The sequence below is a fragment of the Octopus sinensis genome, linkage group LG3 (assembly GCF_006345805.1).
Source record: "Octopus sinensis linkage group LG3, ASM634580v1, whole genome shotgun sequence".
Taxonomy (NCBI): domain Eukaryota; kingdom Metazoa; phylum Mollusca; class Cephalopoda; order Octopoda; family Octopodidae; genus Octopus; species Octopus sinensis.
In genome coordinates, this window is record NC_042999.1 from 85,782,809 (window position 1) to 85,810,308 (window position 27,500).

The 27,500-nt window shown below is 38.9% G+C and overlaps 1 protein-coding gene across 1 annotated transcript in view; it reads left to right on the forward strand.

The window, feature by feature from the left end:
• Positions 1-5,297: 5,297 nt before the first annotated feature.
• LOC115209435 (peroxisomal acyl-coenzyme A oxidase 1-like) overlaps positions 5,298-27,500 on the forward strand; it is a 49,897-nt gene continuing 27,694 nt past the window's right edge. Inside the window, exons 1-6 of the mRNA XM_029777858.2 lie at positions 5,298-5,524; positions 15,041-15,194; positions 17,899-18,059; positions 18,580-18,687; positions 21,662-21,781; positions 25,188-25,303. Of these exons, the coding sequence (XP_029633718.1) occupies positions 5,398-5,524; positions 15,041-15,194; positions 17,899-18,059; positions 18,580-18,687; positions 21,662-21,781; positions 25,188-25,303 (786 nt within the window). The 5' untranslated portion in view covers positions 5,298-5,397. The remainder of the gene's footprint in view (positions 5,525-15,040; positions 15,195-17,898; positions 18,060-18,579; positions 18,688-21,661; positions 21,782-25,187; positions 25,304-27,500) is intronic.

Below are 27,500 nucleotides of genomic sequence, written 5' to 3' on the forward strand. Positions count from 1 at the left end.
CCCCAAGCAAAAATCAGTTAGTCACAGTCAGTGACGACTCAACGAAGTCTGGCTGACCAGCTAGAGGATTGGTCAGAGGGAGAAATGAAGTTTACTGTCAGCAACTGTGAGACAGCGTCCCACACCCTACAACTCTCACTAGCTTTAATTCTGTTCTATCACAACATCATTCTATCTCTCTCTGTATTTACTACTAAACAATGAAGAGGACACAAACACAAACTTTACTTCGCATGCTTTTGGATTTATTATAACCTGTCCGTTGAGGCAAGGTATTGTAACGTAAAAGTGAATGAATATTTTCTTAAAACTTTATGCATTGTTCGTCTTTCACATCCTACAGTGTGCGATTATAACAACAAATCTTTATCGTTTACCAATCAAATCTTACCCGTTACAATTGGTAACTACACTACAACAAAATCTTTAATCGTTACACTTATGAGATACAGGAATTCTTTTCCTTGCGACAAATTCTTTGTTGACCAGTGTTATTCTTTTCGTAGTTTACAAATCCAAGCATGAAAACGTTACTCAACTTTGGAGTTTTGGAGACAGACGCCCCCTTTTCACACACATACACATGCACATACACATGCACTTATATATCAATGATGTACACAAATACATGACATATGCATAATACTGAAATACGCATGATGTAAGCACGTGCAGACAAATATATTAAAATAACAAATTAAAAAGAATAATAAAAAATAAATCAATGAAGAGATAAAAGGAACAGTAAGATGATACATGTTGATTTTATTAGGTATTTCTGTTTATTTAGAAACCTGCAATGAACAGGTCAGACGCTAAACTATAAATTTCACAGGGTATATCATTAAAGTTGACACCGCTCCACTAAACGCAGAAAAGTTCTGTCTCACTATTTTTTTTTTTTTCGATTTTTAAACCTGTGTACCACTTTTCTCCAATATTTCTCTCCACAACATTATACCTTCAAAACAATGAGACTGGAAGGCTACATTATTATAGCTGATTTTCAGGTTTTTCACTTCCTTTGTTTAGTTTGACCTAATTTAGGTACGAAGATAATGTGAAGGTGTGTAGCTTAGTTGTTAGGGTATTCAGTTGGCGATCATTTGGTCATGAGTTCAATTCTCCTTTTTTTTTTTTTTTGCATTTCAGTGCTTTTGATCTTGAACTGAACTATTCAACAGTTTATCTTCTTTATCTTGTTTTGTTCTATTCTCTCTGCCATTTTGGAGGATGTCGCATGTGTGTGACTCTTGAAACTTTTTTGATAGCACTCTGTAAAGTTTTACTACCTTTCTTCTCTTTTCCTATCTCCCTCTTTTTTCTTTTTTTCTTCTTTTTTCTCCCTCCCCTCCCTATTCTTGTATATTTGTTGCTCTTTATTTCCCAATCACCGACGATTGCCGATTGGTGGGGTTGCCACCACTTTAACCTATCCATTCTTGGTGGCGGAGGCACGCGTCGAACGACCAAGAGACCTGCTTAGTGGAGCGACTATGTGACAATAGATCAACCTCTGGCCTCTCATTCTCCATCAACTTTGGTACGCTCGACAGACGCCAACCTCTCTCCACCACGGGTTCCGAATGGAATTAACCCTACCAGCCCCACCACTCGTACAACTTTCAACCCTCCCTTCATCCGACCTTCGTTCTATCCCCACTGATGGAAATAGAATTACCCTTGCCAACTCCACCACTCCCACAACTTTTAACCCTCTCCTGCACCACCCGACCTCCATTATAGCCCCACCTTCAGAACCAATGCTGCTTACCCTGCCTCCTCTGCTAACTCACTCCCTTGACTGAGTTCCAATGCTAGCCCTCTACTGTCGGTCGATGCTAGCTCACCACCTGACTGTGCTCTCTGTGCTCACACTAGCCGTTATTTAAAGACGAATAATTGTCATCTGTGCCATGAAAATTACCACAGGAGTTGTATCCGCATCACCAAAGCTCAAGCCGAAAGTCTTCCATCCTGGAACTGCAGTCAGTGTCACTTCAGCTTCGATGCGCTCCGAGGAGACGCCTCACACTCTGACAACCAGCTCTCTACTGAGGACTTCGCTGCAGCCCTCCAGGGCCTATCTAAATCGAAGCTCATTAACCAGATCCCTAAGGGAGCTCGGAATGGCTTTGCTCACGCGCTGTCCAGCTTGTTGAAAAACATATGTTTGTCCAACGATGCGTCCGACTAGCAGAAACTGTTTCTGTTCCACCGCATCTCTCACCATGTGCACGAGGTGAAATCGGGCTCCCTTACATCCTCCCTTAAGCAACAGTTCCAGTTAGTTGAGTCCACCCCGACCTCTTCTCACTTCAATTTGACATCAAGCACGGTGCCTACCGACAGGCAACCGATAAACCTTAAGTGTGCAGTCAATGTCAAATTCAGCGAATTTGACATAAAAGGGGCTGTCCGTCTCCTCTCTTCTCTATCTTCCCTCGCTCCGTGTGACTCTGAGTCTCGTAGACGTCCGAAAGAGAAGAACTCCCTGATAATCAACTAAACTGGACCGATCCCCCAGAATACTTGAGACTGGTCTTCACCTCTGATAACATCAGAAAGGCGATTTCATCCTTCCCTGTTGGTTCAGGTGCGGAAATTGATGGCCTTCGGCCTCAACACCTCAAGAATGGTATCTCCTTATCGGCCGGTGACGTCAGACTTGAGCTCTTGGAGAATTTGACTCAGTTTGTAAACTAGTTCTCTTCAGCGAACGTCCTCCCTTATATCTGCCCACTATTCTTCGGTGCAAAATTATTCGGGCTCACCAAAACCAATAGAGACCTGTGCGCCATTGCAGTCGGCTGCACTTTTCGCCATCTCACTTACAATCAGTCTCTAGCTTATTGGAGGGATTTCCCCCCTCCCAGCTAGGCGTGGGCACCAAATTAGGATTTAAAGCTGCTGCCCACGCTACCAGAGCCTATGCCAACTTGCCCTCCTTGTCACCCAAGGTCATCCTCAAACTTGACCTTAAGAATGTCTTCAACTCCATCAGTCGCGATGCTGTCCTCAGCTCAATAAGAGAGATGGTCCCACAACTCTACCACCTTGCATGGCAGGATTATCGAGAGCCCTCCTATTTCTCGGTGACTAAATCCTCATCTCTGCCTCAGGAGCCCAACAGGGCTACCCACACGGGGCCGCTCTGTTTGCACGGGGCATTGATGACATCACCAAGATGGGCGTCGAGTTAGACCTCAACGTCTGGTATCTCGACGATGCTTGTTTGGGGAGACCTCCAGGCAGAGTTCTCGCCATTACAAACATAATGGTTGGGGAGCTTGGTCACCGGGGTCTGCAAGTAAACAGCTCCAAATGTGAGCTCTGAATCCCCAACCACCCGGCTTCTCAACATCAACCAACTATTTACCTTTTTGCAGAATCCTTCCCTTTCATTGCAGTCCCTCCTCCATCAGCTTGGTGCTCTCTAGGTCCCTCAATCACTGACCTTGCCTTTGAGTCCATCTTCCAGTCGAAGGTGGCTGCCCTTCAGCAATTACTGAAAGATATTGAAGCAATCGAACTCCATCAAGGTTTTTTCATACTTAGGAATTACCTCTCGATCCCTAAGTTTCTATATTTACTCAGAGTCAGCTCATCTTACCGATTCCCATCATGCCTCCAACGCGTCGACAACCTAATCTTTGAGAGGCTCGAATGCTTAGTCAATATCAGACTCTCTCCAACGTCCTGCGATCAGGCTGCATTGCCCAAGCAATTTGGAGATCTTGGTCTTCGTAAGTGCCCGTCCCTCTCTCTCTCCTGCTTCTCTTCCTTCACCCACGCCTGCTCCACCCTGATGAGCAACATCCTCTCCTCTCCAACATGGACCAGTTCCAACAGGGAGTTGGATGAAGCTCTCCAACACTGATGGGAATTGGGTTTGTCTGTTCCTAAGAAGGTGGAAGACTATCGGAGTCAGAGAGCTTGGGACAACATAATTTCGAAGGCCACCTTCGACTCCCTCTTCATCCAATCGGCCCAGTTTTCAAGATGCCGCTTGCTGTCTGCTAGCGCCAAATACTCAGGTGACTGGATTGATGCTATCCCTGTGGCTAATGTTGGTGGCCTACTCAGCCTGGAAGAACTTCGTGTCTCTATTGCCCTTAGAGTGGGAGCTGACGTATGCACGGGTTTGGTCTGTCGTTGTGACAGGATTCTCGACTCCACAGGCCTCCATAGCCTTTCTTGTTACTTGAATGCTGGTCGCTTCGCGCGTCATACAGAGTTAAACCCGATACTCAAGAGGAGTTTGACCCAGGCAAACATCCCCTCCATCTTGGAACCTTCTGGATTGTCCAGATACGATGGGAAGAAACCTGATGGCTTCACCATGTGCCCCTGGTCGCAAGGCAGATGTCTTGCCTGGGATAACAGTTAGCGGCTTCTTTGCTTCTTCTCACATCCTGGATGCTGTGGTCAGGGCGATCCACAACTTCAGCGGCCGAGTGGAACAAAATCCTGAAGTACTGCGATCTGTCGGCCAACTACATTTTTCATCCTGGTGGGTTCGAGACATCTGGGTGGGGTTGGACCACTAACTGCGAGATTCCAGTCTTCACCGGCAACTTGCCTTGCAGAGGTAACTGGTGAGGCTTGTGTAGGCGCTTGGCCGTTCCAGTGCATCAGCCTTGCCATCACCTGTGGCAACACTGCAAGCATGCTGGCATGTCTCAATAGCCATTAGAAAGGTTTCGCAGTGCCCCCAAGTTTTCAACCCAAGGTGGTGAATTGTTTTGTTTTCTTTCTTTTCCTCTTTTTTTCTTTTAATTTTTCCAATTGTGTTCTCTGTTTTGTCCACATGTAAATAAATTTAAATTCATGTTTTCACAATCACATACACAAAAGTCGATATGGACATTTGCCACTCGAATGTTGAAGTGCACGGCAATGTCTAAAAGGGACCATTCTACGGGATATATTTCTGATGAGTTAAAGACCAACTTTGATTTTTGATATCTTTTTCATCCATGAATTTCAGTTTTTGCTTTTTAAACAACAATAATAATAGCAACAGCAGCAGCTGGAATTCGGGAGTACAAGGCGTGGGAAATTACGGTCTGTATGTATGTGTTGTTATTTTAGCAAGAAATCTGCACTCATCCAACAGATTTGTGATTAAAAACCGTGACTAAACCGTCTATCTGGAGGAGATAATACATACCAGACAATGCTTCTCGGCCTTATAGGCTAAGATCAATATCAAATTCTAATATTATCCAACACACCCCTCTCCACTTTTAAAGGAAAATTTGAATGCTAATTCTAGTTTTCTCTCAGCTTATAGATTTCTGTTTGCGAAAGTAGCAGCGAGTTACCTACCTTCGTTTTATCAATTTGTATTGTACATAATTCCGATGTGAATGAACAACGATTCACAAAAAAGAAATGGCCAAATATTTAAATATTCACCCGAACCTAATTAAGGAAAGGAAAGGTGCCACATTCGATCCATATACATTAACTTGTTTACTGTGGGGCGGTGACGAGGTTGTAAAGCATAAAAGAAATCTAGGTAATTTTTATTTTCCTTTTTTTAAAAAAGTTGTCATTGTTATTCTTTCATCCCAGTCAGCTCTGACGGAGCAGATCCATGATAAAAAGCCGTATATCTAGGACTACGTGCTCCAATGCGTCCTTGTATGAGAGCTTGACTTGTATGTCTACCAGTTTGAGTTCGTATTTTATATTTTACTGTATTTGATTACGAAATCTTGAATTATTAATTTAGTAAAAAAAACAAAAAAACCCCCCACTTGTATGACACCGTAAAATGTTTATTAATTTATTAATTGAGGTAATGAAAAATTGTAACGATCCGATAAAATCATTTCAAAAGTAATCACAACATAAATAAATAACTACTATTTAACTATAGTTGAGATTATTGGGCATGGTTGATGAGCATATTCAAAACAAAAGAGACCATTGTTGTAGAAACAGAAAAGGAAGAGAGAAAAATTATGAACAGCACATCGGTACAATGTCATTTTCAAGCATGAATGACAGCTTGGGTGCGTCACGGGCTAGCGCTCTAAAGCTAAACTGTATATAGTGTGGTGGTTTGCTGTCAATAAATAAATACTGTAAGGCGGCGAGCTGGCAGAAACGTTAGCACGTCGGGCGAAATGCGTAGCCGTATTTCGTCTGCTGTTACGTCTGAGTTCAAATTCCGCCAAGGTCGACTTTGCCTTTCATCCTTTCGAGATCGATTAAATAAGTACCAGTTACGCACTGGGGTCGATATAATCGACTTAATCCGTTTGTCCTCTCTGTGTTTAGCCCCTTGTGGGTAGTAAAGAAATAGGTATTTCGTCCTGAGTTCAAATTCCGCTGAGGTCGAATTTGCCTTTCATCCTTTTGGGGTCGATAAATTACACACTGGGTCGATGTAACCGACTTAATCCGTTTGTCTGTCCCCTCTGTGTTTAGCCCAAAGAAATAGGTATTTCGTCTACTGCTACGTTCTGAGTTCAAATTCCGCCGAGGTCGACTTTGCCTTTCATCCTTTTGGGGTCAATAAATTAAGTACCAGTTACACACTGGGGTCGATGTAATCGACTTAATCCGTTTGTCTGTCCTTGTTTGTCCCCTTTGTGTGTAGCCCCTTGTGGGCAGTAAAGAAATAAGAAAGGTTTGCACGCTGGGTGAAATGTTTAGCTGTATTTCGTCTATCTTTATGTTCTGAGCTCAAATTCCTCCGAAGTCAACTTTGTCTTTCATCCTTTTGGAGTCGATAAATTAAGTACTAGTTGCGTACTGGGTCGATGTAATTGACTGGCCCCCCGCTCTTCCAAAATTCCGGGCCTTGTGCCTAGAATAGAAAAGAATAAATACTGTAGGCCTCAGGGTTAATATATAGTTTAACTCCAAGTCACCAAAACCGGCCCCCACTCCCCCAAAAACAGGTGTAAAAGAATGTGTAGAAAACGAATATGAAAACAAAAATTTGTGCAAATGAACGGGATGTGGAGAGGACTTCAGAAAATTCACAAGATCCAATTTTTCCTCATAACTTTCAGGAAAATGTTGTTCTGTCCAGAGTCCTCTATTCTTAAAAAACTCAACGTAGTTATGATGTAAGCAAGTGCTAAAACCCCTCATAACTTTTTTTTATTTTTACGAATTTTCACAATTTTTCTCAAAACTGAAAGTCTTGCCATACACTTCCAACCACAAATCTAGCAACAACGAGGTCTGTAACAAATCATATCAGCTCTAAAATATTCTTTGAATGCATACCATCATAATGGTGGCATATGTTTAGAAAAATTGGGGGTCCTTTTTAAACATGGTCCACTGTTCCTCTGCATCTGAAAACTTAATTTATGCAATATGCTCGGAATATGGATAAAAATCGTGTAGGACAAACCAGGATATTCTTAAGCTGATGCATATCTCCACATAGATCACAAATTTAAATACTAAAATACAAGTAGAAATCAGTGAACATATAGGCACATATGCTAGTATAAACAACCAAATTTTACCATCTTTCCCTTATAATCAATTTGCTGATGGTACATCAAAACGAAAATGCATCAGTAAAGAAACCATGATTGTAACAAAATATTACTTAACCACATGAAAAAGGTTACAACTGTTATTAGTACTATTACTATTACTGCTGCTGCTGCTACTACTACTACTACTACTACTACTACTACTACTACTACTACTACTACTACTACTACTACCACCACCACCACCACCATCTCAGCTACTGCTTCTACAACAACTGCTTTCATAGTCTTGACTCCTACTCATAATACTGAAAGAGGAGAACACACTACACCAACGGTTTCTACCATTTCCACCACCACTACTACAATTGCTAAAGCTGCTACTAATGGTTTTATTCATGAGGCTGATACTATATTGACCACTATCATTGCTGTTGCTTGGCAAAAGAAATTGATAGAATAAGTACCATCATCATGCAAATTCTTCCACCATTATGAAGCATTCCTAATACACGTATACATTATCTGGAAATCTAAAATCTGGAAAACCCCAAATTTTTTTGTGGAGGGTGGAGCTCGTCATAACAGATTTGCAAACAACTGACCACCATTACTTATTTCTTTATTGCCCACAAGGAGATAAACAAAGAGGGGATAAACAAGGACAGACAAAGGGATTAAGTCGATTACATTGACCCCAGTGCGTAACTGGTACTTAATTTATTGACCCTGAAAGGATGAAAGGCAAAGTTGACCTTGGCAGAATTTGAACTCAGAACATAATGGCAGATGAAATACCGCTAAGCATTTCGCTCGGTGTGCTAATGTTTCTGCCAGCTCGCCACCTTAGCTGACCACCGTTACTGACTCACTCAAGTATGATGTGGCAACGCTTGGCAGGCTGGCCGCCACTTACTGCCAAGTTTAACACATTGAGAGAAGATGTCCATTTGCTATTTGCTGTCTTCGTGTTGTTTCTTGTGTCTTTGTATATAATTTACCCTGAAAATGTCAAAAAGAACTGCAGATACCTCAATGAATAACAGTGAGAAAAAGAAAAGGAAACGTTTAGCATTATCAGTAATGCAGAAAGTGGTGTTACTACAGAAACTTGATTCATGGTGTGTCTGTGTTGCAGCTCACTGAAGAATATGGTGTTGGAGCTAGTATTGTGTATGACTTAAGAAACAGAAAGACAAATTACTGAAGTTTTATAGTGAGAATAGCGATCACAAACTAATGAAAAATTAGGAAAACACTGCATAAGGCAAAAATGAAGATCTTGACTGTGTGATGATAGGATGGATTTAACAACAAAGAAGGAAACATATACAACTGAATAGTTTGTTGGTCATGAAACAAGCTTGACTATATCATAAAGAATTGAACATTGAAGGAGAGTGTCCATATTCAGAAAGTTGACTGCAGAAATTTAAGAAGCATCATGGTGTAAAATATCTGAAAATCTTCTGAATATGAAGCTGTGGAATTTTCCATGATTGTATCTGATGAAAACCTTTCTCCTGAAAAAATTTACAATGCTGTTGAAGCAGCTTTGTACTAGCACTACATTCCAAGAAAAACCTTAACAATGACAGATGAGACAGCACCAGCAGGTTTTAAGGATGTTCAGAAGAGATTAACTATTCTTGGATGTGTTAATGCAGCAAGCACACACAAGGTGAAGTTGGAAGTGATTGGAAATAGCCAATGTCCGAGGTGTCTGAAAGGCATTGTTAATTTACCTGTGCATTATTATGTAAACAAGAAAGCATGAGTAACCTAAGAAATATTTTCTGACTGGTTCAATAATCACTTTGTACCAGCTTCATGAATGAGCTCACTGCAGGCAAGCTAGACTGGAAGAAAACTAAAATCCTATTTCCTCTTGCTGGACTTCTTGTGAAAAATTAATGTTTATGGCATTTACTTGCCTCCCAATGTGATATCTATTTTACAGCCTTGTGACCAAAGAATTTTACACTCCGTTAAGAATGACTGTAAAAATAATTTTAGAAGCTGTGAGCTTGATGCAGTCAGTAAAGTAGTAAAAATTCGAGATTACCTGAAAAAGTTCACTGTTAAGGTACCATCTATTCAATTGCGAATGCTTGGAATAATGTTGATAAATCAACAGTAACTAATGCTTGGCACAGAATTTGGCCAATAATGATGTTTGATGAAACTGACCCTATAGATAACAAGTTAGGAGGATTTTGTGTCACCTTACACTAAAAGTTTATTGGGCAGAAGTGTGAGAAGCCAGCACTAAAGAAATGCTAAACATTGTATAGACTTTGTGGCCTGCCAACATGTGAGCATCCAACGTAAAGTTGACCATGGGAGAACACTTGCTCTGTCAGATTTAAACCAACCATTTGCAATGATTGACCCTGTGCCTTATTTATTGTCATTGCAAAGCAGAGTTTGATAGGAAGTTGAAGCCGCTTAAACTTGTAGATTGCATTGGAGGGAGTGAGGGACATTGGAGTTATAAGAACATCTTGACCAGCAGCTGGTCCATACAAGATGGTTGTCTGCAGAAGTCGGGAGTATAATTTTTTGATTATCATCTGCGTGCCATTACACATTGGAGCATTCAAATTCTGCAGCAGTATGATGGGTACGCCAACCTTAAGATGGAGTTCATGAGGCAAAAGTCCTGCGAGCGTTTGGAAATTAAGGAATTCTGTTGTGAAAATGGTTGTATCATCCAGGTTTTCATGCATGTCAATGGACTTGAAGGAGAGTTTTTTCCAGGAAGCAGATTGAGAAGTTTATTATTGATAGCGTCGACTGTTTTATTGTGAGGCACCAAAATTGCTCTTCCTTGCAGCCAAGTTGTGTCAAGGCTTTGGTTTGCAATGTCAGGAAAAATGGAAGAAATCAAATCATCCATGGTAGGCACAAAGTTACCAAATGGTAAATGGATGAAACCATCAGTATCGCCATCTGCAGTTCCATTACCAACATCAAGAAGCTGTGCTGTGTATATGGCTGTGTTTTCATCACCATGCATGTGAACTCTCCTGTTCATAGTCAGGTGAAGTTTCTTGATGAGCTGCCATAAGTAGGATAATTTTATGGAAGCATTTACCTCATTAGCTCTTGACCTCCGTGGAATGACAGGTAGAGTTTGTCGGAAGTCGCCAGCAAGCAGAACAGTCACTCCACCTATCACCCTGAATTTCTGTTGCACCGTTGCATAACTTCTGTGTTTGAACAACCCATGAAGAAAATCTGTAAGAACTTGGGTTCCTTGGTAGGCTGAGGACAAAGACTGCCTATGCAATGATAACATTGACCTTGAATCTTGAAGGTATAATGTTTCTCCTTCTTCTTGTTTGCAGGATTAACCACTAAAATTGCCGTCAATATTGATGTTGTTGATATTATGTTTGCCGTGGACATTCTTTATGCCAGAAAAGGTCATAGCGAAGCAGGAGTTATACCTCCAAATGCCTTTTTGGAATTTCTTGGCATGGTCGGGGCTGTCGAGGAGAAGATTTTTCAGAACTTCAGGTGGATCTGCGAGTGGCTGAAGTCGAACCTTGCTTCCGGAACAACAATGACCAGCTGCCTCACCTGCTCACTTCTTAGCTTGACAAAATTGTCATTCCCTGTCCATTTTACCAAGAGTCACGTCCGGGTGATTGGAGAAATCATCTGCAGGACTGTATCTAAAGCCAGCTCTCATTCAAAATGCGCCCCTTGCAGCAGCAACATTTCTTTGATGTCGACCTGCCAACCTGTTTTCCCTACCCTCCAATAATTCCTCAAGACTCAATTGCTGGCGTCAACTATGCTGGGCAGCAAGGTGGACCTCTCTTGCTTCAACAGGCTCCTCAAGGATTACGACTACGCCGGGTGGCAAGACGAGCCTGCCTTGCTTCTTCTGACTTCTCAAGGAGTGAGCACTGATTTCAAATACGCAGGGAAGCAAGATGGGCCTGCCTTGCTTCAACAGGCTCCTCGAGTAGTGAGCATTGATCACAACTACGCTGGGCAGCAAGACGGGCCTGCCTTGCTTCAGCAGGCTCCTCAAGTAGTGAGCGTTGATCATGACTATGCTGGGCAGCAAGACGGGCTGCCTTGCTTCTGCTGACTCCTCAAGCAGTGAGCATTGATCACAACTACACTGGGCAGCAAGACGGGCCTCTCTTGCTTCTGGTGTTTCCTGAAGGGAGTAGTAGAGCACATATGAAAGTGCAATATTTAAATGGGATACACGAGAATGTGTGGAAGCAAAAGCGAAATGATATGAATGTTGAAAAATGTACCTGTGAATGCAACTCCCTTTCTCGCTGTTTTAGGAGGACATTCCTTTTAGAACAGAGTATTGATCGTTTTGATTAGGCATTATCTGTAAAGATAGTTTTTACTGAGCCAAACGTCATGAGATTTTTTTAAAAAAGCACGTACTAAGTTTAGCGAAAGTATAGTTTTTTGGAACTTGAACCCATCTCTGAATGTAAAACGTTAAGGCTTTTGAACGAAGTATTAATCTTTATCTGTTATTATAGGTCAAAATGTATAACGATAAATAAGAAAAAAATAATCAAATGTTTCAAAAAAAACCATGCAACTTTGAAGGACACTATCAGTAAATTGATTAGAAATAACAATAGTGAATAACCAGAAAATAAAGCTGTAAACATTTATGGGAAAATTATATTTAAGAAGTAAAGCAGAATGTACTGTCAAACTTCTGCAAATTAATAGCAGACGTATCCAATTTAAGAAAAGTGAAGATAAAAGCTAAGCCGAGAAGTATCAAATAAATCATTCTTATACGCTTACAAAAATTTAGAGAACAAAATTTTACTCAAGTGAAAATACTGCTAAACAACACATCTGCCTAATTAGAGAATCGATAAGAATTAGTCAATCTGCCAATTAGAAAAAGTTAATGCCAGGTGTTATTATAATTTGGCCAGCACACTGGCGTATTTTTCAACCAATTTTAAATGCCTGATATTGGGAGCAAGCAACGTTTTTGCCCAGGTGGCAATTATATTAAAAAATATGTTAACACAGCTGGCCAAAATGAAAAGTAATTTCACGTATTGTTAAGTTAAGCAAATAAAATCGGAAATTATTGAAAGTGAATGCAGGATTGGTTTGGCATTCGTTAATCTATTGATGTAATAGTAGTTTGAATTAAAGTCAGGTTTTTTACCATGTACATCAAACAATCACTAGCTTGTGTCATCAATATACGTATAGATAAGTAAAGTCAACACAGTCACCCGAAAAAGACTATTCTTGCCCAAAAAGCGACAAAAAAACAGTTACTTTTTAAACAGCATTGTGAGAATTTTTGGTGAAAAGATTGGTTTCATTTGGTTTGTCCTGCTGATGTAGTTGATGAATCTGCTCCAGTGCGATGAAAATGTATGAATGGCTCTAAAAAATGGCTCTAAAAACCTTTTTATTATATATGACTTTAGTCAATGTAGAACATAAATAGTTGCATAAATATTTTTCATTATTTTTCTCACATTGATTTTAGTCTACAATTCGTATAAGCTCAAAAATGCATACGAGCTTACTGGTATTCGAACCTCAGATCAAGCAATTTCAACTTGTGCAGGCTAAGTGACTTAATAAGTATCAAACATACATGTAACCTTGAAATAGAAATCGATTGACACCTTTTGACCTTGCAGCTTGCATACATTGCTAACTTCTCATTGCATGTGAATTGATAAATCCTTCTGTACTTTTATGCTCAGCTTTGCATAAAATAGTAAAAAAAAATTGAACCCTAATTTTTTCTTCCCTTTGTACTGAAATTTTTGAAAAGCGAACCCTCCCCACTATATGTAGAAAAAATCGCTCTATTTCATAGAACTCGTTTGATCAGAATTGCTCAAAGCATGGCTGAATGGCAGGTGCAATCACCTTTGAATGGGGATTTCCATTAAAAAAAGGTTTAATAAATTTTCTCAGTAACTATGGGGGCTAGGAAAAAACATACATATGGCAGCACAATCTATGGACCCATCTCCACCTGTGTGCCATTTTTCATGCAAATCCACCCAGCTGTTTGGCTGTGAACCTCAAGACAAGAAAGAAAGAATACAAGAATATAATGATCACCCATGTCCAATTTATATAATATATATGTATATATATATATATATATATATATATATATATATATATATATATATATTCATATATATATGTATATATACACACACACACATATACATATGCATATACAAATACACACACACACACACACACACACACACATATATTCATATATATATCATATTTCTTTGCTGTCTTGAACTGCAAAGTTTGTTACCATATTGTTCAGTACCATATTGTCCTGAAATCATCGTTTTACATGCCAATGAATAAAATAATTGTCATATGTATATTGGATTGCCATGCAGTTGAAAAGTGAACAATGAGCATACCAGTACCATATGTGTGTGTGTGTTTGTGTTTCTTGTCTGATGCATTGTGGATGTGTGGTAAGAAGTTTACTTCCCAACCACATGGTTTTGGGTTCAGTCCCACTGTGTGGCACCTTAGGCAAGTGTTTTCTTCTATAGTGCTGGGTTATTCAGAGCCTTGTGAGTGGATTTGCAAGAGAAAATGAATGAAGCCTGTATATATATATATATATATATATATATATATATATATATATATATATATATTTGTATGCATGTATGTATGTACATATATTTATGTGTGTGTGTGTATATTTGTGTCTCCTTGTTTTGACATTGTGTGATTGTTGTAAATGAATGTCCTTCATTTCGAGTATCCTGCATAAACATGTCTGGCCATGGGAAAATATTGCTTTGCATGGTAACAGGGTTTGGTGATAGGAAGGGCATCCAGCCAGAGAAAAAGCTGCCCCAATAAAATTTTGTTTGACTCATGTAAATGTGGAAAAGTGGATGCTAAAGTGATGATGATAAGGATGTTATATGATTCAGAGATATAACTTAACCTCTTCATGAAAAAGTTGATGTTCAGTCTCTGGTCAGTGCACATCAAAGACATTCTAGCTATGACCATTCCATCATATTCAAATAATGTATCACCATTATCCAACATGTCTTTTCACTTCAAAGTGAGTGAAGTGTGGTTAGAGGGATATTTAGCTGCTATTTTTAACAGCTTGATTGACAACATACGATGGGGTGCTGAAAAGTTCCTAGCTTTGAGTAAAAGAAAATACAGGAGGATCAGTTAATTATAATTTTATTAAACATATTCCCTTCTCAGATTCACACACTTATTGCAGTGATCTTTCAGTTTTTTTAAGCCCTGTAAAAGAACTCAGAAGGTTGGGAATCCACCAAAACCTTTTTGCAATGCCCTTAAAGCCAAGAATTTTTCAGTACCACCACTCCTCCATATATGCCTCTCTTCGATAAGGCCAATTTGATTGAAAGTACAAATATTTGAAATTGCAAAGAGAATCATACCTGTTTCTTTTTTTTTTGACTGATATAGATTTATTTTTATGCCCAAGTGTTTAATAATGTTACAATATGAATTTATAAATTTTAATCTTAAAACATTTTATTTTACATCAGTTGCATCACTGGAAAATGACCCAAATCTTCAAGATGAGAATTTATCAGACTTTTTATCACAAGAGGAGAAAATTGATTTTGCAATAAAGAAAACTATATATCTCTTCAGAAAACTTGGAATGAATGAGAGAGAATATTTCATGTTTTTATTTCAGTAAGTTATAACTTTGAAAAGATTCTTAAACATTTATTTTTAACTTTTTGGCAGTAACCTTGTCCTGTCCAAAGTAATGTTTTTTTATTCACATGTTTTGAATTAATCTTGCCTTATCTTGTAGCTTTTGAGATTTTGATGAGGTAACCATTAATTTTTAGAGGGATATTCTGGGTGCTCTTCCTGTCACTAACCTTTATCTGTTTTTCAAGTAAGAAATCTCTTATTTTACTTGCCTTTGAAGACACAAAATGGGCAGACAATTTGTTAACAGCAAAAATGACACCAGCACTACCTTGTAGCTCATGAGTTTCTGAGAAGAGCAAAAGTAAACCAACACACAAATACATGCCTACATGCATGCATATAGATATAAACATGCATGCACACACATACATACCACATGTACTTATATACATACTACTACTACCAACCCTCCAACTTTTGAATAATGAGCCCATGGAATTATAGTATCAGCTTGCTAATGTCTGTAGCTTCATATGTTGTATGTCAATACAGCAATATGTACTTGTGAGTTGTGTTTGAAGTTTTTATAGTTTTTATAGCTTGACAGGTGCAAAGGGCAAAGTGCCCATGAAACTAGTAACCTTTCAACTAACTATAATCATACAATACATCTTCACCATTTCATCTTTTCATTTCCATTCTTGCATCCATTGCACACACACACACTCTCTCTCTCTCTCAAGTAAAATCAACACCAAAACAGTTCTTTCCTGATGCTGTAGTTTTGTTACATATTTGTTGTGGACAATTGTTGATCACCATCTCTGTTGGATTTACTTCCAATTCAAAATGTCTGGAAAGAAGCCATCAAGTTCAACATCTACAGCGGTAACAATACATGACAACAGAAAGAAAATTAATTTAAGTTCTCAAAGGATCTACTCCATTAACTGCTTGAAACTTATTTTTTCATAGACCTAATGTAATGTTAACAATGAAACAGATTCAACATAATGTGTTATGAGCACATTAGTAATTGGAAAAACAAAAACAAAAAAAAAAAGCCAAAACTTTGTGTAACAATTTGCAAAAATAAGAAGGTGAAACTTTTAATATAAGACCTTCTGGCTAGTAAAGAGTAGTATGATATATTTAAGAAAAGCTTGAATTTGCTCAATGTAAAAATGATTGGTAAAGTTGTCAGTTGCTACAAATTATCCTGAGCAGCTGAAAAAATAACTAAAGGAGGGTACATGTTAGGGCATGTATACAATGTTGATGAAACTACACTTTTCTAGAAGTTTATACTTCATAAAACCTTTATTTCTTGAAGTAAAATAAACACCAAAGTTTAAAGCCTCCAAAAATCATTCAACACATTTAGGAAGAAATACTGCTGGTAATATGAAATTAAGGCTTCTTAACTCTTGTATCACTCAGAAAATCCTAGAGCTTCAAGGGCTACACAAAGTGTAATTTATCTCTGATTTGGTGTCCAAATAAGAAGACATGGATGACTAAGGGCCTTTTCAAAGAGTGGTTTCCAAACATTTTTTTGTGCTGCTGTAGAAAGATATAGTGCCTGACAAGATATTTCCAACAGTGTATCAAGCCACCCAATTCACTTAAATGAGCTTTCTGTTATTGTGAGAGTAGAATATGCCTGCTCCAGCCAGTGGATGTAGGTGTGATAGCTAACTTGAAAGCATATTATCTGAGAAGAATTTTCTAAAAACTTATGCCTAGTGGTTATTACTTATAGAGAAAAGTCAGCAAGTTTTTTCTCATAATCACCCTAATCATGAACATAGCATAAAAATTACAAGTGGAGTTTACAATGAGCTCTGTATGTTTGTGCCTCCTTGTCCTGACATGATAGTTGTAAAATGGTTGTCACTGTCATTCATTTTCAACATTCTGTAAAAAATGTCTGTATATTTCATGTATGTGGTGACTGAAAAAGTTATTTCACTCCCAAATCTTTCATATAGCAACAATTTATTGTTTATATTCAATTTTGAGTTCTTAAATAACAAATTTTGAGAAGTGGGTTGTAAACTGAATCAACTCCAATATAATATCAATACTTAATTTATTGTGTCAACAAATTAAAGGATTAGACTAATCCTTCTATAATTTTAACTAACTGTCTACTAAAATATAGTAATATTGTAAAAATTCACAGGCATTTTCTCTGTCTTTCTTATAATCAGTTTTATGAAGTAGCTAATTTAATGTGTTAGAATTTTACATTTTTACTTATATAGGCGTAGGAGTGGCTGTGTGGTAAGTAGCTTGCTTATGAACCACAATGTTCCGGGTTCAATCCCACTGCGTGGCATCTTGAGCAAGTGTCTTCTATAATAGCCTCGGGCCGACCAAAGCCTTGTGAGTGGATTTGGTAGACGGAAACTGAAAGAAGCCCGTTGTATATATCTATATCTACATATATATGTGTGTGTGTGTATGTTAATGTGTCTGTGTTTGTCCCCCCAACATCGCTTAACAACTGATGCTGGTGTGTTTATGTCCCCGTAACTTAGTGGTTCGGCAAAAGAGACCGATAGAATAAGTCCAAAGGCGGTGCTCCAGCATGGCCACAGTCAAATGACTGAAACAAGTAAAAGAGTAAAAGAGTAAAGAGAGAGAGAGAGAGTTTGTATCTTAGAGAACATCTGCTATATAAAATTGAAAGGTTGCAATTAATTTGAATATTTTTCTTGTTTTCTACTTCCAGAAACTTCTATCCTTCCCAGCAGCTAGGTTTCCCTCTTCACTTTGCTATGTTTGCTTCAACATTAAAACTTTTATGTAATCCTGAACAGGCTAACTACTGGCTACCCAAAGCATTCAACTTAGAGATAGTTGGATCTTATGCTCAAACTGAATTGGGACATGGTGAGTTTGAATTCTGGGTTAAAAACAGCATGTATGCATGTATGCGCACGTGCACGCACAATCACACACACACACACACACACACACACACACACATACACACACACACACATGATGGGCTTCCTTTCAGTTTCTGCCTACCAAATACATTCACAAGGCTTTGGTTGGTACAGGGCTTTAGTAAAAGACACTTTCCCAAGGTACTATGAATCACAATTGAACCTAAAACCACACGGTTGGGAAGTAAACTTCTTAATTATACAGCCATGCCTATATCTGTAACATGATATAACTTAAAGCCCTAGGGCCTGAGAAATTGCTAACATATTTATATTTGAATAATATAACAATAAGTTCTATATTTATGTAGTTCTATATTTGTGTGTGTGTGTGTGTGTTTGTGTGTGTATGTGTGAGTGTGTGTGTGTGTGTGTGTGTTATTCTTCTGACTTAGTGTCTGAAGAATAGAAAGAACAACTGATTATGTATATTGCAGAACATATTTTTATTATTGAAACAGGTACATTTTTAAAGGGTTTAGAAACCACAGCTGTATATGACCCACTAAATGAAGAGTTTGTGCTAAACACTCCAACTATAACATCCACGAAATGGTGGTCAGGACAATGTAAGTAGTGAGAAAAAATTTGATTGTAAATTGTAAGAACTCTTTCTTTTCATGGAAAGATAGTTTTGCTTATGTTCAAAAATTTTAATATCACTTTGTTTTTCTCATTAAATATATTTGTTTCTACTTTGTTTTTGTATCTGGGTTGCAAGATTCTTTATGTGAATTTGTGTGTTGAAGCAAATTTTATTGTGTCTGGGGAGAGCCATCTTGTCTTAATGCCTTGTTATCTTAAACACTCACAGTTTGATTTCCACTCATTTATTATTTATATATTTTATCTTTTTCCAAAATTTTTGTTGCTTTTGCAACCTTGTTAATGGATGTTGACTCTCAACAAGGTTGCTACATCCATTGACAAGGTTGCAATATCCATTGACAAAGTTGCAAAAGCAACAAAACTTTTGGAAGAAAAAATATATAAATAATGAGTGGAAATCAAATCAGTGAGTGTATTAGATAATAAGGCATTAAGACAATATGACTCTCCCCAGACACAACAAAATGTTTGTTTTTCTTTTGCTTTTAAGACATTTTTCTTTCTTTATACATCGTAAACAATTATATTATAGATTCTGAGAACATGTTTCTAAAAGAATATCTGTGCATGTTATGTTGTGAGTGTATGTATATGTGCATGTGAGTGAGCAGATATAAATGTGAACTGTATCAAATTCGATGACTGGCATCCGTGCTAGCGGGGTACAAAGAGCACCATACGAGTATGATCGTTGACAGAGTGACTAACTGGCTTCCATACCAGTGGCACATAACAGGCACCATTTGAATGTGATCATTACCAGCGTCGCCTTACTGGCACTTGTGCCCGTGCTAGTAGGGTGCCAAGAGCACCATCTTAGTGTGATCGTTGCCAGAGTGGCTAACTGGCTTCTGTGTCGGTGGAATGTAAAAGGCACCATTTGAGCGTGATCGCTACCAGCGTTGCCTTACTGGCACCTGTGCCGGTGGCATGTGTAAAAAGATTTGAGTGAGGTCGTTGCCAGTATCGCCTGACTGGCCCTGTGCCAGTGGCATGTAAAAGCACCCACTACACTCTCGGAGTGGTTGGCGTTAGGAAGAGTTTCCAGCTGTAGAAACTCTGCCAGATCAAGTTGGAGCCTGGTGCAGCCATCTGGTTTGCCAGCCCTCAGTCAAAATCGTCCAACCCATGCTAGCATGGAAAGCGGACGTTAAATGATCACTTGCTAGAACTAAAAATGTACATTTGAAAAATATGATGGGCTAAATTAATCTTTCTGATTTTAGCACAAGGCCAGCAATTTTTGGTAAGAGAGGCAAGTCAATTACATCACCCTCAGTATGTGTTTATGCTTAATTTTATCAACCTTAGAGAGATGAAAGATAAAGGTGACCTTAGTGGGATTTGAACTCAGAATGTAAAGTGGCTGAAGAAATGTCGCTAAGCATTTTGTCTGCACAGTTATGATTCTGTCAGCTCACCAACTTGTAATTGGTCCAAATTTTGAAAAAAAACTAGCAATTGTAGAGTGAGCGAGAAAATTGGTTAGAAAACAGACTCCATCACATGCCAGGAGGAGAAACTAGAAGTAGTTGATAGCTTCCACTACCTAGGTGACCAAGTCTGTCGTGGGGATGGATCCTCGGAGAACATAGCTGCTAGAATAAGAATAACCTGGGCAAGGTTTAGAAAGCTCCTACCTCTGCTGGTAACAAAGGGCCTCTCACTCAGAGTAAAAGGTAGACTGTATGATGCATCTGTGCAACCAGCCATGCTACACAGCAGTGAAACATGGGCCATGGCTGCTGAGGACATGCATAGGCTTGAAAGAAATGAAGTTAGTATGATCCACTGGATGTGTAATGTCAGTGTGTATATACGACAGAGTGTGAGTGCTGTGAGAGAAAAGTTGGACATAAGAAGCATCAGATGTGGTGTGCTAGAGAGATGACTGCACTGGTATGGTCATGTGTTGCATATGGATGAGGACAGCTGTGTGAAGAAGTGTTACACCCTAACAGTGGGAGGAACCTGTGGAAGAAGTAGATCCAAGAAGACATGGGATGAGGTGGTGAAGCACGACCTTCGAATGTTGGGCCTCACAGAGGCAATGACAAGAGATTGAGACCATTGGAAATATGCTGTAATTGAGAAGACCTGGCAAGTAAAGTGAGATCACATCTGTGGTTGATACCAGTGTCACATAACCAGCCCATTTAAGTACCTTTGAATCGCCAGGCGACACTGTGCTTGGGAAGACCTTTTGGATCAAGTGAAATCGTAGTCGTAGCCGATGCTAGTGCCGCCTGACTGGCACCCATGCTGGTGGTGCATAATAAGCATGGGTCAATGCCAGGGCCTCCTGAATGGCTCCTGTGCTGGTGGAATGTATAAAGCACCATCCAAATGTGGTCAATGCTAGTGCCCTCCAACTGTCTCCCATGCTGGTGGCACGTAAAAAGCACCATCCAAACGTGGTCAAAGCCAGTGTCCACCGGCTGGCTCCTGTGCTGGTGGCACATAAAAAGCATCCACTACACTCTTGGAGTGGTTGGCATTAGGAAGGGCATCCAGCTGTAGAAACCTTGCCAGATCAGATTGAAGCCTGGTGCAGCCTACTGACTTGCCAGTTCTCAGTTAAACTGTCCAGCCCATGCCAGTATGGAAAATGAACATTAAATGATGATGATGATGATGATCCCAGTACTTGACTTGTACTTTATTTCATCACCCACTAAAGAATAAAAAGCATAGTTGACCTTGGTGGATTTTGCACTCAGAACATAAAGAGCTTGAAGAAATGCCACTAAGCAGTTTGTCTGATGCACTTATGATTCTGTCAGCTTGCCACTTTGACGAGCTAATTAATAGTTTGGATAATGAGTTCTATTCAGGATGTTTGTAATGAATTTCTGCTATAAGCTAATTACTTTGTACTTAATTAGTTTTATATTTTACTGTATGTTCATATTAATATTTCTTTTTGCTTTTTAGTGGGCAAAGTAGCAAACTATTGCATTATCATTGCTCAGCTGTATATTAAGAATAAGTGTTATGGAAATCACCCATTCGTCCTACAAATCCGGAGTTTAGAAGATCACAGCTTCATGCCAGGTAATTTAAAACTTAATTCATTATACTATTTGAAAATTTAGATTTTAACATTTTTATTTTCTTTTAAACTTATTGCAACACCCTTTATATTCAGATATTCTAAGCTACTTTTCTACACCTTATTTTTCTGACGTCTATTCTTAAATTCTATATCAAAGAATGGGCTTAACCCTTTAGCATTTAAACTGGCCATATTCTTCCTGTTTTATGTTCAAACTGGCTGTATTCAGCCTCTTATCAACTCTCAAAAAGGAAGCGAATGATTAATTCCAAACAATGTGAATGAATAAGCATTACATTAGACAGAATAATTTGAATGCTACAGGGTTAATGTGCTTCTTTTGCTGTTTTACTAACTCCTTTTTGTATGAAATTGCTGAGTCACTATCAGAACTAGAGGAAAAGTTTCAGGTGTGGAAGCAAGGGTTAGAATCGAAAGGCCTCAGAGTCAACCTAGCTAAAACCAAAGTCTTAGTAAGTAGGAACGCAGACAAACCACAAATCCCTTCAGGTACATAGCCCTGCTCAGTCTGTTGAAAAGGCGTAGATAGAAACTCCATAAGATGTACCCAGTGTAAGCTATGGACACATAAGAGGTGCAGCAATATCAAAGGGAGGCTAACTGGGAAGATAGTTTTTGTATGTGGCAGATGCTCGGGAGCAATAAACACCGAAAATGCGCTGAGACCAGCTTCCGCCTCATTCCAGGGAGAAAAACTAGAAGTAGTTGATAGCTTCCATTACGTAGGTGACCAAGTCGGTTGTGGGGGTGGATGCTCTGAAAGTGTAACTGCTAGAATAAGAATAGCCTGGGCAAAGTTTAGAGAGCTCCTAACTCTGCTGGTGACAAAGGGCCTCTCGCTCAGGGTAAAAGGTAGACTGTATGACGCATGTGTACGAACAGTCATGCTACATGGCAATGAAACATGGGCTGTGACTGCTGAGGACATGCGTAAGCTTGCAAGGAATGAAGCCAGTATGCTTTGCTGGATGTGTAAGTTAGTGTGCATACATGACAGAGTGTAAGTGCCCCAAGAGAAAAGTTGGATTTAAGAAGCATCAGATGTGGCATGCAAGAGAGATGACTGCACTGGTATGGTCATGTGTTGCAAATGAATGAGGACAGGTGTGTGGAAAAGTGTCACATCCTAGCAGTTAAGGGAATCTGTGGAAGAGGTAGACCCAGGAAGACCTGGGATGAGGTGGTGAAGCACAGCCTTTGAACATTGGGCCTTACCGAAGCAATGACTAGTGACTGAGACCTTTGGAGATATGCTGTGCTTGAGAAGACCCGACAAGTCAAGTGAGACCATAGCCTGTGGCCTACGCCACTGGGTGTAACCAGCCCACTTATGAGTACTCCTCATTCATTGGACAATAAACTTTGCTTGTGAAGACCTATTGAGGCAAGTGAAATCAAATCAAAATCACTGACATAGCCAATGACAGTACCGCCTGATTGGCACTCATGCCAGTGGAATGTTAAAAGCACATCTGAGCATGATCATTGCCTGGCCAAGGATTGGCTCCTGTGCCGGTGGCATGTAAAAAGTACTATTCAAGAAGGATTGTTGCCAGTGTTGCCTTACCAGCACATGTGCTGGTGGCACGTGAAAAACAACATTCGAGCATGGCTGTTGTCAGTGCCACTGCAATGGCTCCTGTGCAGGTAGCATGTAAAAACACCTTTTGAGTGTGAGCGTAGTCGTTGCCAGAACCGCCTGACTGGCCCTCATACTGGTAGCATGTAAATAGCACCCACTACACTCAGAGTGGTTGGCATTAGGGAGAGCATCCAGCTGTAGAACCTTTGCCAGATCAGATTGAGCCTGGTGCAGCCTTCTGGCTCACCAGTCCTTAGTCAAACCATCCAACCCACGCCAGCATGGAAAACAGACATTAAACGACAATGATGATGATGATGTTAATTTATTCCCTAAATAAATTTCTGACACCTGTTTCCTAGTATTTCACTATTATCACTACTTATGATAAGTTTTAACCATTGTATTTCAAACTCATTTGATTGCAAATTCCACCAATTTTCCCTGCCCACTATTACTAGGAAGGTTATGAGGATAGAGTCCTCAGGAATCTTCTGTAGGGTCTTATCAGAAGCAATCATCATTTTGTATCTGGCTTGGTTCCCAAGCATGACCAATTGAAACTATTATCCAAATATTTTGTTCTTGGTCTCTCTAGTCCTCCTGCCAATTGGATCTGCTTGAATAATTTGTCTTGCTATCCTTTCCTGTGACATTCTAATCACATGTCCACAGTACTAGAGCTACGCCCTTTCAGTGTGAAGGAGTAGCAACTCTATCTGGAAACTCCTTGATCTTCAAACCTGTTGAATTGTGTTTCTGCAGGGGTCTTTGGGAGAACCCTATTTCAGCCACTTGTATTGGTAACTGTATTCTTTCAGTCATTACCCAATATTCATGACCATAGGTGAGGGTAGGCATGAAAACCAAACTGAAGATAGCAAGTTTGGCTTTTTTACCAACCTTGACTCTTTTGAGGATTAAATGCTGAAATTGGTGTCTTACTGGACCAGCACCTGCTTTTCATGAATAATATGGCACTGAGATACTTAAACTTCTTCACTTGTAATTCTTTTTTTAAAACTATATACCTTTTTCTCCCTTTAACAGTTCTTTCTTCTTTCTTTGACTAACCTATAACAGTTTGTAAGTCTGTATTTACCTTTTGACCAGATACCAAAACATATTCTGGTACAACACCAAGCTTCTGGATGCAGATGATCTGGAATATCTTGTAATCCAACAAATTTATGAGCTGGAACTTCAAATTCTCACAGCTGCCAGACTAGTTTATTGGTACCTTGAACAGATTAGTACCTTGCTCTGTAGCATTAATAAACTTGTGTATCGTTTGTACTAATGTACTGATACCTGTATTTCATTAAATTATCTAAGTAAATTTAATGTTTATTGAATTAAGAGTGTGTTAATCAAAGGAGGATTATCCTTGGTTTGGAAAGATAATTAATTGGAAAAGGTTCTAGAACTAAAGGTTGGAGAAAATTCATGTTGCAACTGTAAACTGTAGTGGTGTATTGTCTAGCAACTTGTTCAATATTACTTCTAATCCTAAAATGACAAGATGGTTGAATTGTTACCGCATTGGACAAAATGCTTAGTCTTTCATCCAGTCAGGGTTGACTTTATCTTTCATCCTTTCAGGGTTGAAAAAATTAGTACCAGTTGAGCACTGGGGTTGATGTTGATTGACTTACCTTCTCCCCTGATATTGTTGGCTTTGTGCCAAAGATAGAAACCATTATTACTTTTAATCTTGTTATAATCCTTGATTCCTACATGGACAAAGATGCATTTGTGAAGAAATATAAATGAAATCATTTTCATTTTAACTGTCTCTTTAGGAGTTATTACTGGTGATATTGGTCCAAAAATGGCATTGAATAGCATAGACAATGGTTTCATGAAATTAGATAATGTTCGAATACCCAGAAATCAACTTTTAATGAAATATGATCAGGTAATGTAAAAAAAAAACAGACTTTCTTTTTCATTTTTTCAAAATTTTCATTAGACACACATGCACACACACACACACACACACACACACACACACACACACACACGTATATATGCATACATATATGTATATATGTATATAAAACAGTTATTTTATTCCACACAGGTAGAAATATAGGAAAAATAGAAGTTGAAAATGCACCAAGAATAGTTGAAATATATTTTATTATATTTAAAGATTTTACTGGTTTCACAGTTTACACTGATTTCCAAAAAGTTGAAATAGCAAGACATGGCTTATGTTGCAGCTGTCTTGCTTTGGACTAGCGTTTGAAACTTGCTCAATTTTTATAGGGAGTTCAAGGCTCAAATTAGTGTTGTAAGTTAAGGCTGACACAGTTGACTGAACATGTCTAGTGGCAGCACCAAACAATCAGTGCTCTAAATGTTTTTGTCAAGTGTTTGTAGAGAATGAATACGTGATTAAGTTTAGAACCTTCTGTACATTTCCTGTTATGTTTGTGTGTTAGTATCACATGACAGTATATTTTGCGCCTAAAATGAAGGCCGACACGGTTGAGTGGATATGTTTAGTTACAATCCAGGCACTCCAAATTTAATCTGTCTGGTAGGAGAGTAGACAGGAGTTCTTTGTATGTTTTCCAGTGACTAAAGTTTAGGTTGTTAGCTGTGTAGCTTCCTCATATTAAATGGCAGAATGAGTTTTGTGTGTAAATAGTTATTTGTGTATGTACTCTGTTAAAGTTGTCAACTTGACATATATGGGATCATATGATTGTTCGTTAATTTCCATAAAATTCTTATAATTTCTGTATGCTTTGAAGAGAACAAAAATTGAAAGTGAGGATAAAGTGAAAAGGCAACATTTGCTTTGAAGTGAGGGGAGAAAGTAAATGAGAGGAGAAAGTCTAAGATGTACGTGTGTATGAAATGGATGTGTGTGTGAGAGAGAGAGTGAGTGAAGGCATGTGTTGTGATGTATGAATGTTTTTGCATGTATGTGTAAGTGGCACTCACTCCCCCTCCCGCCCTCTCTCTCACACACACACACACACGCATTTCGTATACATGTAAGCAGAGGTAAAGAATATCTCTGCTTATGTGAAACACGTTTAAGGTTGTTATCTCGAACACGAATGAGAATATTATGATTTTCATAGGGATCATCAACCATAAAGATGGCTACTTCTTTAGATGTGGGTTCATTAAAACAGTGTAAAATGTTCTTTACTATAGTTCACTATAGATGTAATGAACGCAGAAACACACACACACACACACTCATAGAATTGAAAACATTGAAAACAGCAAAGCATACACACAGGAAGTTCAAGCGAAACGAAATGTAGTCAATATAGTTGCAAAACGTACTTTCTGTAGTATAGTTATGCTATAAAAAAATGCAAAGTTATCAATTTAGCAAAAGTTAGTATGTGTCACCAATATAAGAAAGTATGGAAAGTCAACATTTATTTGGAACATCTACTAAATGTTATAAAATTCATGATTGAATGAATTTCATGGTGAAGAAAGTGAAAGTCCAAGAAAATTCAGAACCATTCATTTCCTCCACAGTCCTCATCTTCATCTCCCTCCATATGGCCAACTGCCTCAGTTTGTGGTCAACCATCAAGAGGTATGTCCCCTGCCGGTAGTGCATCACATCCACTGCCAGTCATTTCCAGTTGTGTTCTACTGGAATGCTTCCTGCCTTATGTATACCCAGAGTGGAGTCAATGGACTGGCACCTGTTGCAGCTCCCAACTACTCTCTGCACACTCTGCCTGGTTACGTCAGAGTCAACTTTCCTAGCTAGGAACAGGATCCTGTCCACTCACATGTGATGCATGGTATGATGTCTCCTCAGCTTCGAGTCACTCAGTTGACACACTGCAGCCACTCCTTGCTCCAGATCCTCTGGCACCTGCAACCAAGCTTTCTTTACTCTAGTCAGGACGTCTACTCTATTCCTCTCAGAGAGCATAAAAATTCAATTTTTCATACAAAAATAATTTATTTTACAATTTTGAAATGAACACTGAACTAAGTGTACAGAAAGGAAGATGCTGTTGTTGTGAATGCTAATTTAAAATATTTGCTGAAGGATGTATGTAGCAAGATATAAATTCATTTGACATTACTATATATTTTTTAACTGTGTAACGTTATAGGCTGTA